At 39.1% G+C, this 14,377-nt stretch overlaps 1 protein-coding gene across 1 annotated transcript in view; it reads left to right on the forward strand.

The window, feature by feature from the left end:
- Positions 1–5,230: 5,230 nt before the first annotated feature.
- The window catches only part of LOC149260715 (Rubisco methyltransferase family protein), a 111,448-nt gene continuing 102,301 nt past the window's right edge, over positions 5,231–14,377 (forward strand). The window contains 3 exon segments of the mRNA XM_089420968.1: positions 5,231–5,443; positions 5,446–5,684; positions 5,781–5,856. Coding sequence (XP_089277094.1) covers positions 5,347–5,443; positions 5,446–5,684; positions 5,781–5,856 — 412 coding nt within the window. The 5' untranslated portion in view covers positions 5,231–5,346.

Below are 14,377 nucleotides of genomic sequence, written 5' to 3' on the forward strand. Positions count from 1 at the left end.
AAAAAACAAACCATCTAACTTATTAAAAAGAAAAATCTTTTCTTACAAAAATAATTTTACTTCATTTATCAAAACATAGTTTATCTTATAACGACTAGAAACCTTATCAATCTTTTTCCGCTAAAATTATCTTATTTTATTCATTAAAACATTATTAATTCTACATTAGAAAAGTCTACATTAAATATTTTAAATTTTTTTAAAAACTTCAATCAGATTTACATCCAAAAACTTCCTTCCCGATTAAGAAAGGGATATTCCGATATTTTCACAATTTTAAAACTTCAATACTGGTTAAGAAATGATAATTCCCATATGTTCAAATCTTTCAAAATTCTTATCAATTAAGAAAGAGATATTTCTATATGTTCAATTTTCTTACAACAATGACAGCCGTGGAATATTGTATGCTTTTGTCTCCTCTAAGACGTATGAACGCATTTTTTGGACGCTATCTGAATGCTCTGAGGTCTCTTTGCAGAAGCCTTCGTACAAATAATGATACCATTGTGCTTGCCTCGGCGTAAAATACAAAATAGAGCTTCGACCACACTCTCGAGCACTAGAAATTAGCTTGGTGACCAATTTTCTAAAGGATTCGAACCTTAGTTTTACTAGCCATCCTTGCTTTGTATTCAGAACATGTAACAATGTTATCAGAGGTTTTAGAGACAGGAAAATAAGAACGATAAAATATGAAGACAACGTGGCAAATCATGAAAGAATCAATAACAACAAACAACGATGTGATCATTTCTAAAGCAACTTAAGTAGATACACAAGTATCTTAGCAAACAGACCTTTTGAAAAAAAAGGTTAAAAAGAACAATAGGAAAAATGGTCTAAAAGAAATCAAAGCTATAGCTAAAGACGCTAATGGTTACATAAGGACAGAGGAAGAAGAAGATACAAGTGCTCATAGAGCACAGGGAAAAGAACACAAAGAAAGAAAGGTCAAGGAAACAAACTTTATTATCAGGGGAATAAGAGATTATGGGAAGAATGAAAATACTCTCAATTTGACAAGAGATTTTCTGAAATAGAAACTACATTGGAAATGACAAATTTGCCAAGCAAGGAGGGTGGGAAGATATGTGAAGAGAGGCCTCAACTCATAAAAGTCGCCATGGCAAGCGTGTAAGATAAACACCATCTGTTGGGCAAAAAGAAACCTTGAAAGGCTCACACTTCATCCTAGATGAAGCTTTAACCAACAAACAACAAGAGGAGAGAAGGGAAGAAGTGAAGAAAATTAGAGCAACAATAAATGAAGGGAAAAGGGCATGGTTGTACAATGGTAAAGCAGTTATTGCAGTGTTTGGGCCTCAAGACAAAACAGGGCAGCAAGCTGATAGTAAAGGAAAAATAGAGAATTCGATAAGAGGGAGGAAAACAACATAATCAACTTGGATGAAAAAGGGCGAAGACTCAAATTTGAGTCTTATATGCCAAATTGCATAGCAGTCACATCCTACCTAGGTCTACCTAAGTTTAGTTTGTTGGAATTGTAGAGGTTACCCTTGAAGGAGGGGACCTGGGTTAGGGCCTATTACGGAAGGTAGAGACATAATTTGTCTCTCAGAAACTCATGAACATGATGGTTGCAAAACTCCTGTGTTTGACGGTTATTTGAAGTTAGTAGTTTGGAACAAGGCATAGCATAAAATGACAAAGGGTATGGGGAATACTAGTTTTACTAAAAGAAAAAGAAAGTCGTCACATTCAGCCAATGAAAGAAGATGCAAATAAACAATATTTATTGTTCAAAATATCAGAGAATGTGAGTCACATAAGAATTGTAGCATGCTATTTTGCCCTTCAAGTCTAAAAAACTTACAAAAATAAGGGGCTAGACAACAAGGATCCGTATGCAGCTTTAAAACAAGATATTGCTACATACTCCCAGTAAGGATAAGTTCTTTTAGTGGGAAATTTCAATGCTAGAACAACAAATCATCAAGCTAGTATTCTTTGTTGAAAAGAGGATCACAATCCTATTTGACTCATCAAAGAGGGAAATCCCCAATGGTGAGGTGTTCAAAAGATGACAATGTTAGCAATCATTTTGGAGAGGAGTTGCTTACAATGTGTGGTGCTTTCAACTAAATTATTTGCAGTGGTCTAGATAGATGGAAAAGGTATGGGAACTTCACTTGCAACACATACAATGGGGCAAGTGTCGTTCACTGTGTGATTTGTTAACAAAGCTTGATAGAAAAAATAGACGGAGTTAAAATTGACCATAACTCAATTTATATAAAGTTATCATGGTTAGGAAAAAGACAACATAGGAGAAAAACCCAATGCTCTCGACAATCACTATCAAGGGAAAAATTCTTCCAACACAAGAAAATTGTACTATCTTCAAGACAATGCTAGAGAAATTAATTCAAAAGGAGAAAATTGGTTTCAAAAGCTTCAACAGTCTTGAGTTAACGAATATAATTCAAAGTGCACTTGAGAAGTGCAAAAAATAGGAAATCAGAATCAAATTGTTTCCTGTAAATGTTTGGTTTGATGAAAAATGCAAAATGACAAGGAGAAACTTGAAAAAGGTAGGGAATGAGAAGATGAATGTAAAATTATATAAGCAGATACTAAAAAGGAAAAAAAATGAGTTCATGCAAACAAGGTGAGAAGAGTTAATATATCTACGCAAGAATAACTTCAACCAATGAATAAGCAAATTGAAAATAATATTACAACCAATTAATGGTTTGAATATGCAAGACAACTCTATGAGAAAGAATAGGTAGAGCCTCCCCTAGGGTCAACACAACTACAAAGCTCTTCACATTACAAGAAGTGGAGATTGGAATTAAGAAGCTAAAAATATGAAAGACAAAGGACTTGGTTGAACTTCAAGCAAAGTATCTAAAATGGGGAATGAACACTCTTGCACGGCACATCATGGAAATATTCAACAACATCATTCAACAAGGATTCCCAAGAGACTGAGCAACTAGCCTAACAATACCCATTTTTAAAAGTGGATACATTAATAATCCTTCCAATTATAAAACCATTATGATCAATCCTTTGTTTACAAAGATTTTCGGCAGCTTGGTAGAATATAAAATCAGTAAGTGGACAAAAGTAAAAGAAAAGAGGGAAAAAGGACACAAACGAATTTTAGGCGGAAGCATTTTACAATGGATCATGGTATCACGTTGAGATACATTGTTGAAAATGTTTGGGAGGACAAAGAAAAAATATTCTGCTGCTTTGTTGACTTCAAAAAGGGATTTGACACAGTGCCTAGAGATAAGTTGTGGCATAGAATGGAAGAACTTGAAATTCCTTTACATTATAGAGCCTCTATCCATAGACTTTATAAAGATGTGAAAAGAACCTCAACGAGTATTTCAGAAAGCTTTAGAAGTGACATTGGAGTCAAGCAAGGTTACCCTCTATCCCCTACTCTTCTTGGTTTATATAATGATAAACTGGAAGAGTGGCTAAATCTGCAAGGTGGAGATGGTGTTCGGTTGGAGGAGTTTGTGATAAAACATCTTTTATATGCTGATGATCTTGTATTGATTTCTAAATCAGCCTATATGCCGTTGAGCATTTTTGTAGAGCAGTGAAGATGCAAGTCAATACTAGCAAGACCAAAATAATGATTTTCTCTAATAAAAAGAAGCATAGCCAACATACGTCCTTCTTTGAAGACAACATTTTTGAAAAAGTAAATGAGTACAAGTTTCTCATGATTGATTTCAACAACAAACTTAATTGGGAGGACTGTAGAAAGAAGAGAATTTTAAGAGGGTGGAAAACATTATATGTTATTCAAAACAAATGTAGAGAGACAAAGTTATGAGATTGGAAAACGATTAAAGTGCTTTTTGGACTCCTAGTTTGTCCAATGATGCTATATGAGTGTGAATTGTGGGCTAGCAACACCCCGTCTCAAAATGGAAACAAATTGAGAAAATTCAAAAACGCTTGATCATGAGCAATTTCAAAATGAAAAGTTCGATACCTTATGAGATAATGTTGAGTGAAACATGTGCAACTCCCATCGAAGCAATTGCTATGGTGCAACTCATAAGATATCTAAAAAGAATTGAGCAAATGGTAGTAGGTAAATGGCCTAATGTTATCTTCAATGAAGGCACGAGTGAGAGAAAGAAAACATGGATAAGACAAAACTAAACATAGATACAAAAATGGAATATCTACCTCAATGCCTATTCCACAAATATCAAGGAGCTAAAGAATTTTGTTACAAAGAAGTTTCATAAACAAGAATGGAGAAAAGAGTTGGGTAGAAAGAAGAAGTATTTAATTGAGGAGTTCAATCCTACATGTGATCTACAACAAAAAAAAAAAAGTTCATTGGAGCTAGCATTCCATGGAGGGAAAATATTTTTATTGCTCAATTAAGACCCAGTTCGCATAAACTTCGGTGTGAAACAGGACGTCGGAAAAGACCTAAAGAACTTGGGAAGAACATGTGTGTACATTTGCACGTCTCAGGCAATGGAATCGGAAAAACATTTCATTTTGGAATGTGATGCATTCAAAGACATTGTCTTGACATGAATGAATTGTCGGTTTCTTGACATTTTCTTTTCAGTGAATGGATTGTTGGAAGGTTGGGCTAGCGCATTATTAATTTGAATATGAGTTGTCTTTAGTGCGACTTTTTGGAAGCTTTTCGGTGGATTTTTCCGGTCTAATTTCTCTAAATTCCGACACAAATTCATTGAAATCACAAGTTTGATGGATAACTCCTACACAATAGAAGTGCCCTAGGGATTTTTCAGGGTGCTAAATCCATATATACAGTATAAAAAATAATTTAAATAACATAGATCAAGATTTCACCACAATTTGTTTTGCCGGATTCCAATATTGGAAACTCCAAAAAAGTCACACTAAAGACAATTCCATTTGAATAAAAAAATGATTAAATTAAAAAAAAAACAAATAAAAAAACTAATAATGACATATACTATTTTTAATTTCGTAAACGTTAAAATTGGATGAAGTAGACATTTACATTCCAACCGACTAGGAAAATAACACGTCATCAGGAAATAAATGAAATGAAGGCAGTGTCTGAAGTAAAACCCAAACAAAGGTGGAGCCAAAAGTTTGCCCAGCGTCTTGGGGCCACACCCCGCGCCCTAAACTCCACGTGTCGGACCTTGACACCACACTCTTAGGACACCCCAGCACGGCGTCCACATAAGACGCTGACATGTACATGTCCGGGTTTATGGATGGTGGAGAACCAATCCTGAGAAAGTAGATAACCAAATTACAGAGAGCAAAAGCAGGAGGAAGAACAGTGAATAACAAACAGAATATTGATATTTCCAGAGCTCAGCCAGGGCCATGGCCATGGGATTCTGTAGCCCCACGACAGCATACCTCGGCAGGCTCAGCACAGGCATTTTCTTCAATGCGGGGCACCCCAGCCGGTCGCGAGTTCGACTCCCGGGAGGTGCGTAGGGCTTCCCATGGTTGTCTATTCCGCAGACACGCTCACGGCGAGTTCGCAGCACGGGGAGAACAGGAAGCACGCAGTCCGCGGTAATGATGAGGAAGTGGATTTGAAGTCGTGGATGCACCGGCATGGCCTTCCGCCTTGCAAGGTTACGCTGAAGGAAAGGCCGTCGCCAGACGGGAAGCAGAAACCCATTAAGTACGTCGCTGCCAGCGAAGATCTCCAGGTAGATGACAGATTGTAACTGAACTTTATTTAATCTGGCCGGTTATTCGTTTAAATTTTTTCAGCGTAATCTGGCGTTTTTATGTATTTTGTGCAGCCGGGGGACGTGGCATTTTCTGTTCCAAAGTCGCTTGTCGTCACGCTGGAAAGAGTGCTGGGAAACGAAACTATTGGTACGCTTGTCTTAAATTTCTCCTTTAAACTGGATTGTTAATTTAGCTTAGTTATTCAAGACCTACTCAGGGATTTCTATTTTCACTGTTTTGGGTTTTTAAGTTTTTCGTCAACCAGTTATCAGATGCTCAAGAATAGTATAGCAGGCAATGTTCACAATGAAAGGAAATTCAAGATTCACCCGGACACATAATTTAAAATAGTTCTGAAATTTGAAATCATATGAAGTAAGGAAAGAAAGAAATTATATTAAGGTCCACTTGTAGGTGGATGATCTCAGTGTACAGCAACGAGAAGTGCTTATGGGAGCTATTTTTTTATGAAAAATAACAAAAAGAAATGCGAAAATTGCTATAAAAGTGAGGGTGAACCCTCACACACAAGAACACTCCCACAACAGACGATAGAGAGAGGAAGCGAGGCCACAATGAAGAGAGGAGGTCAGCTTACTGGCATCTGATTGTAAAAGAATGGTTGGAATAATTATATGCCTCTTGCAAAGCAGCTTCAGACCTATTGGTCTGGTTACATTTACGGTTTTGCATCTCAATTGAAGAATCAGGCATTTCTTTGAATTTGAAGGGTAATGTACTTTGTAAGAGAACTGTCATTCGCAGAGATTGCTAGTTAATCGATGCCTTGGTGTTAGCAGAAAAAATGGCTTAGAATAGTGTTAATAATTGACCTAAACTAGTGTGTTGCGTACAAAAGGCAAAGCAAAGAAGAAAGAAAGAAATTAAATTAATGTCCACAGATGAACAATATAGTCAAATAGGATTCAAACAAACAACAGGCACCAATGGCAGTCTGCGAGTGCATAAGGCCTCTCTTGAAAAGGAAAGACAAACAAGAATCTAGTCTCAAATAAAATAATATAATTGCAAACAAAGTTGCAAAACCCAAAATAGGGAAACTTCTAGACAATGAAGTAGAGATTGATATTGTTGATGAGGGGAGGAAGAACAGACACTTCTGTAGCACAGAAGGTTGGTTGGATCACAAACAGAGGCCAAGATAAGAATTCGATCCTTCTGCATCAGAAGCAAGGGAGTAGTCTGCAGCCCCTCTAATTTACTGCAAAACCATAGATGCTGAGCCCATTGATGTCTTCCAGAGAATGGCCTGAGCCAAGTGTGCAGGCTGTAACAGAAAGGAACAGGGAATGGAATAGAAACATACAGAGAAGATCTAGTCACAAAGGCGGAATTGATCCATTATCAGTTCATCGAAATATGCTAAATTTCCAGAGCCTAAATATATGTAAAATGGCCATTTCACACTAGCTGTTAGGTGAGATGTTAAAATTGGCAACTAGGGCCAAACTCCACATGGGTCATCTTATTTATGACAGCTGATATTTTTCTTGGATTCCTCTCTTCGAGAGGTGTAGGATTGATCTAAAGATCATCCGATTCTGACATGTACAAATGAAGTTATGAATTTATTTTGATTATGGTCAAATTGTCAAGGTCGGCCAGCAAACTTATGTAGGCTCAGAAGCCCAACAGTGACGTCTATTCATCCTCAACATTGCATATAAATAGAAGGTGACTTAGCCTCATTTGGACACACTCATCTTCACGCTTCTCTCTCTCTCTCCTCATTGATTGGGTAAGGATTTCTGGGCCTCTCTCTCTCCACACGTCCGAAATTTTAGGAGGCCGAAATTTCAGGAGACCGAATTTCTGGACAGTTTGACCAATTGTTGACCTCATTTGACTGTGTTTTTGTGAGGGCTATCTCTGTTTGGGCAGGCCACATTTCTGGGCACAGAAAGGAAGCTAAACGTTGACTGTTGACCAGTGTTGACTACAGCTAGGGCTGACTGCAGGTGGGCTGTTTGACCAGATTTGACTAGGCTGATTTTGGACTGTTTTGAGGGCTGATTCGTTTCGCTGTTTGGAGGCCGAAGTTGACTGAAGTTGACCAAATTGTTGAGGGTCAAATCTGCCCTGTTGACCAACATTGACTTTTCTGGTTAGGGCTCTTTTTCTGCTGCGATAAATTATCAGATTTGTAAATTGTACTATCTCTCTCTCTCTGCTGAACTATTGAAGACTATAAGAAGAATTGATCAAGGGTTTCCCCACCTTGGGGTTTGTCCCTGGTTGGTGCCACATCTTGTGTCCTCTTGTCTTGGCTTGTCTTCTACTGTTTATGTTTATGTTCTATCTGTATTTTACTATCATGTTGATGTGATTGCTAAACTGGATATTGATATTAAGCTAATTAAGAAATTGAAGTAAAATTGCTCTAAAGCGTAGAACATACTTTTGTTGCTTAAAATTAACATGGTATCGGAGTTGAGGTGAAGACAAAGCCCAAGCAAGAATGAAAGAGCAATCACCAAAGACAGTTGGACAAGGACAACAGGTTTAATGAGTTCCTCATCCTACTCCCCGGTTGAAGACAAGCTCCATGATAAATCTGACTATCATGGATGGAAGACGTCTCTTGATTTTACCTTGGAAGAAAAAGAAGTGATGGACTATGTGCAGGGTAAAATCCCCTAACCTCTTTTAAAGGCACCGCTGCTGCGAAGACCAAATCCAGTAGGGCTGAAGTCAAAGCAAAGAAGATTATTAGGGATTCCATTGACAAGCATCTGGTGGCCTATATCTCCGAATTGAAGACCTCCAAGGAGATCTACGACAGATTGGTCGACATGTTCAAGGTTAGTAATGCTAATCAAATTCTATTTCTCAAGAATAAGTTGAAGGATATTAAGAAGGGCAAGGACGAGGATATTCAATCCTATTTCTTGAGGATTATTGAGATCAAGAATGATCTACTCTCGATTGGAGAAGTCATTCCTGACAGGGAACTTACTCTCACCACCCTTGGAGGACTCCCACTTAAGTGGTATGTATTTAGAACCACCGTTGTCAACAATGATCAAATTCCAAGGTTTGAAGAATTGATGTCGAGATGCATTCAAGAAGAAACAAGAATGGTGGAGCAAGAAATGCCTTTTAATAGAAGCAACCCCACTGCATTCTCCGCTCATGCCAAAAGGAGAAATAATGCAGGGTCTAAAGGCCATTTCTATGGAAATCCTGGATCTAATGGAGGAAGGAAGGAAGGGCAGGTGCTTTGTTTACAATAAGTTTGGCCACTATGCAAGGGCGTGTCCAAATAGAAGGGACACATCGCATGATGATGATCACAATCATTCTAGGGGCAACTTCAACAACAATGATCAAAGGAATGGCAGGTCCAATGTTAAAGGAAAAAGGAATGCAGGACATCAAGGAAATGGTCGACCCTCCAAGAAATCAAGGAACTCCAGGCATGAAGAATCAATTGTTGTTAACAATAAGCAAAAATAGTATTATCTTATATCGACCCTCTCTACTGCCTCTCCTCTGGACACTTTGTGAAATTGGCTGATTGATAGTGGCGCCTCATGGCACTTCATCGAATACAAGGAAGCCTTTTCTAATTGGATAGAAAAGGAGACAAACTTGGAGATCATCCTTGGAGATGATGCCACCTATCCCGTGAAGGGAGTAGTGAATGTTACCTTTCAATTGAACCAAGGTAACATTATTCATTCGCAAGAAGTACTATATGTGCCTGATCTCAAGAAGAACTTGGTGTCCATTTCGGCAATGGAAGACAAAGGATTCAAGGTGGCTTTTATCGATGGAAAGATACGTGTTTGGAAATGAAATTTTAAAGATGCTTTTACTCTTGGGTTTAGGGTTGACACTTTATATCAAGTTGGAGGAAGTCCATTGGGAGCCATGTCTTGCGACACATCTCTACAATTTGAACTATGGTACTGGATGTTTTCCCATCTTCATTATAAGGCCCTACTCGATGTGAGACAGCCCTACCCGATGTGAGACAGATGGTGACAGGTATGCCCGAGTTCAAAGTAGAGCATGAAGGTGTATGTCCGGGATGTGCCAAAGGAAAAATTACAAGGGGACCATTCCCCTCAAGTAATAGCAAGACCACATATATATTGCAATTGATCCACTCCGACATATCTAGTATGATGTCCGTAAACTCTTTAGGAGGATACTGATATTATCTCACCTTTACGGATGATTAGTCTCGCAAGACTTGGATCTACTTCTTGAAGAAGAAGAATGAAGTGTTCTCCTGGTTCTAACACTTCAAAGCATTGATTGAAAACCAATCCAAGAAGAAAATCAAGATATTGAGGACTGATAATGGGACCGAGTACGAATCCAATGAATTCCAATATTATTGCAGAGAAGCTGGCATTAAGAGGGAGACTACAATGCCATACACTCCTGAGTAGAATGGTGTGGCTGAAAGGAAGAATCGCTCTATTGTAGAAGCAGTTTGTGCCATGCTTCATGATCAAGGCCTTCCGAAGTTCCTATGGGCTGAAGCTGCAAATATTGCCGTGTATGTTCAAAATTGATGCCTCATCAAACGTTGGATTCCAAGACTCTCGAAGAAATGTTCACTGGTAAGAAACCCGATGTCTCTCATTTTAGAATTTTTGGAAGTCCCATATATTTTCATGTGCCGAAAGAGAAAAGAAGCAAATTAGGTGCATCTGGGAAGAAATGAATCTTTGTGGGCTATAGTGAAAATTCTAAGGGATATAGAATTTATGTGGCTGGTCAAAAGGAAGTTGAGATAAGTCATGATGTCACATTCGACGAAGAGATAGCCCTCAGGAAGATCAACAACCTTCCTATCCTAAGGAAGGGCAAAGACGCTGACACCAGAAATCAGGGTGCAAAAGAAGACAAAATGATGTCTGATGTTGATGAACCTATGGATCCTATTGATCCTCCTCCTCATGAGCCCTCCTCCTCCAAAAGGAGACCCTCATGGCTTAGGGAGGCTCTCGAAGATGCTGAGAGACACATTGCACCAAGGGGGACTTTTCGTGAAAGCCAGAAGCCGAACATGTATCAAGGATATTTGACCACCATGAGCACTATCATTCAAAATGAGCCTTCATCATTCAAAGAAGCCGTGAAGCATCAAGTATGGAAGGATGTTATGAATGAAGAATACGAGTCAATTATGAAGAATGATGTCTGGGATGTGCTCTGTAGACAAATCGGTTGTCATCTCTAAGTGGCTCTACAAAATCAAGCATGGAGCTGATAGAAGTGCAGACCCTCTCATTCAAAATGTAAGAGGGAGTTGGCTTCTGGATTTGAGATGAAGGATGTAGGACCGATGCACTATTTCCTAGGGTTGGACAATTTAATCAACAGAATAGTTTTAAAATTCGGCCGAATCGAATCCGAAACGGCCGAGTTGATCCGAGTCATTGAAGAATTTTATGACTCGGCAGAAAAACCAGTTCGGGAGGCCGAGTCATGATTGACTCGGCCGAGTTATTGCATGACTCGGCCGAGTCAATCATGACTCGGTCAACCCGGCCGTTTCCACATCTACTCGGCCGAGTCATTAAATCTAGCCAGTCCCCACAAAAAACAACGATTTTTCTAATTTTTTTTTAACTTTTTAACATTTAGCTGATTGTTGGGGACTCCAAGGTGTTTTCTAAATTGGTTAAGTGCTATTTGGGGTCCATTCACCTCTCCTAGTATTGATATGCTACTCAAATTTCATGGTAATGTTAAATTCTTAAAGTAAAAGTGACATTCTCCTTAATCTTCATTTTCATCCTTTTACTTAAATTTTTAACATTACCATGAAATGACTCAGGATGTTTGAGAGTGGTTCCGGCCTCATTGGATTTCATATGGAGAAAGTAGAATTTTAGATTTCATTCAAAATTCAGCAGACTTATCAAATTTTCAGGATTTCAGGATTGGAGGATTGCAATGTTTCCATTGAATTTTGTCCTGTATTAGGGTATGGAACTCGTATTTAACCAAGAGCACCAATCCCTCTTTGTACCTTGATGTTAGTGACATTGGTTGTCGAACTTCTCCAGGATTCGCTCCCAAACCAGGAGCTTCTGAAAATGTCGCTCCAGCTCCCGTTTTCGCTCTTGCTCCCCACTTTCACTCCCGCTCCCAAGTAACACTGAGCCAGATGATGTTGGCAACTCTAGCAGTAGCTAGTAGTACTGGTCACAGAGTTTTGTTGTGGAGGCCATTTATAGCCTCCTTGGTTATTTGTTTTTGTTTTGATCTCTATATCATCATCGTGTATGTATTGGACAATGCACTGGGTGCCATTTTGATATAATGGATATATTCATGAGCCTACTTTGATAATATGTTGTCTTCTATCTATATTCTAATGCTGTGTGTTTGGAAACATGAATGAAAATCTTTAAAATTATGTGTTTTTATAAAAAATAAATATTTAATGTATTTTTTACAACGACCGAGTCATTGAAATCGATCCGGCCGAGTCGATACCGAGTCGGAGTCGGAGTCGGAGTCGACCCTCGGCCGAGTCGGAGTCGGAGTTTTAAAACATTGATCAACAGTTGGTTGCTAAGACGAGTTCGACAATATTTCTTCACAACATCTTGAAATTCAATCAGAGTGTCCAAGGATTTGCATTTCTACTTTCCAATACTTCTTCAATAGCTTGGCAGTATAGATTATCGCTACCCAACTTCAAAAATCGATTCATCATGCCACGATTCATCATTTCGAGCTTCAGAAACCATATATATATATGATGTGCATATAAACTTAACGAGTTCATGATTAAGCCGCTTCATTCACATAGAGTTGCCATTGAGCACCCTACTTGGATGTATTGATGATGATTGGGATCGTTATTGACGAGATGAGCACATCTGAGTGCTGCCTTTGGATGAGATCTGCCATGATGTTTTGGATGAGAGGTTTGTAGCTTTAAGCACGACCGAGGTTGAGTACGAGTTTGCTAGCATGGCTAGCTATGAGGCAGAATGAAGAAGATTTTTGGAGAGATGTTTGAGGAAGTTCTGGATACATTATGATGACAAAGAGTGGGAATCGATTGGCAGAGAATCCCATATATAGCTGGGACTGAAATACCTTCATATATTGAGACAATACTTCTATACGAGACAAGCATAGACTTGTGATTGACACCTCCTTAAGAGGGAGGATGACTATGGTATCCTTTTTGTGATATATATATATATGATTGTTTATGTTCTAATATGACATTTGATTTGATTTCTTGTATGAACATGATGATTACTAGATATGACTATGATGATATGTTGCTGGTATATAGAGAGCATCGCTGATCGAGGACACTGAGTCAACTCTTGCTCTTGTTGAGTTCCCAGGGTGTGGAATTGAGATGGAGGGCTTCTAGGGTTGAGGGATCTCTGGACAATAGAGTCGTAGATGTTGCTCCTCTATCTGTTACCCGTGGGATGTGTGTGATCCTTGTCCATTTTGACAAGTCAAGTATCTCCCCCACCTTTGGTCGTTGCCAAGTATACCCCAATTGGCATCATACCCACAAGCTGGGCTTGTTGGGAATACTGCTCCCCGTTTGGCCAACAAGTTGAGAGTGTACTTGGGGTGTACAACCCAAGTCGATTATGATGTAGGTGTTCTACCACATGACTACCTATAGTCATCGATGGGAAGATCAACAGGTAATAGGATTGGGTTGAGATTTGCTCCCTATTCGATTTCGGGTTGAGAATGAGCTCCCCAATGTGATTCCAGGGTTGAGATGTGCTCCCCTGTGCGTTTGGATATCCTATTGCTCAATATGGGGTTGTATATGTATAACTCCCCCATGAGATTCCGGGTTGAGATTGAGCTCCCCGATGTGGTTCCAGGTTGAGATATGCTCCCTTGATGGTATGCTCTCCGATGATGATACAGATTGCAGATTTAGCTCCTTGCCGATAACTCGGGTAGTAGCCCGATAGACAGAGGGTGGTAGATTGAGCTCCCCTTCGATGTCAAAATTCTTCTTCTTTTATATTTGAGAATGTTCAACACATGAGCAGGAACAATCAAGAGACAAGCAGGAATAAGCAAGAGATGAATTGAGATGATTAGTGATGATACGGGATGATGAGATACTTGAGACTGGATGGGATATGATGATAGGATGACATGATGATCGATGGTCTGATATTGGCAGGTGGAATTATCCCTAGTTGAGAGGGAGTGTTAAAAATATGCAATTGCAGTCAAATTCCACTTTGGACAACTCACTTGATGGAGATAATGATTGCATTGAATTCCTCTTTTCAAGAGGACCAAAATCGACCTAAAGATCACTCAAATCGGATAAGGGAAAGTGTAATTATGAAGAAAAACACACGTGCATATTTGATAAGGTCGACCCTAAAGCAAAGTGGACCACCTTAAAAGGCTATAAATACAAGTGACCTCTACCTCATTTAGACACAATGATGAGACACTCTTCTATCTTGTTTTTTGGCTCGCACAGGTCTAAGGCTTGTCTGCGGAGGATCAGGTTCACTCTGAGGTGAAATTGCAGGGTCCGAAGCTCGCATTTCAGATCTAGGGTTTTGGGCCACAGTCGCAGGCACAACACAGAAGGATCCCGACTACAATCGCTCTCTCAGAGGCTCAAGCTCCACATAGACAACTCACTATGCATGCGACTAGG

The sequence above is a fragment of the Pinus tabuliformis genome, chromosome 6 (genome assembly GCF_031772625.1).
Source record: "Pinus tabuliformis cultivar Carrire ecotype Pingquan chromosome 6, CPIR1, whole genome shotgun sequence".
NCBI classification, from domain to species: domain Eukaryota; kingdom Viridiplantae; phylum Streptophyta; class Pinopsida; order Pinales; family Pinaceae; genus Pinus; species Pinus tabuliformis.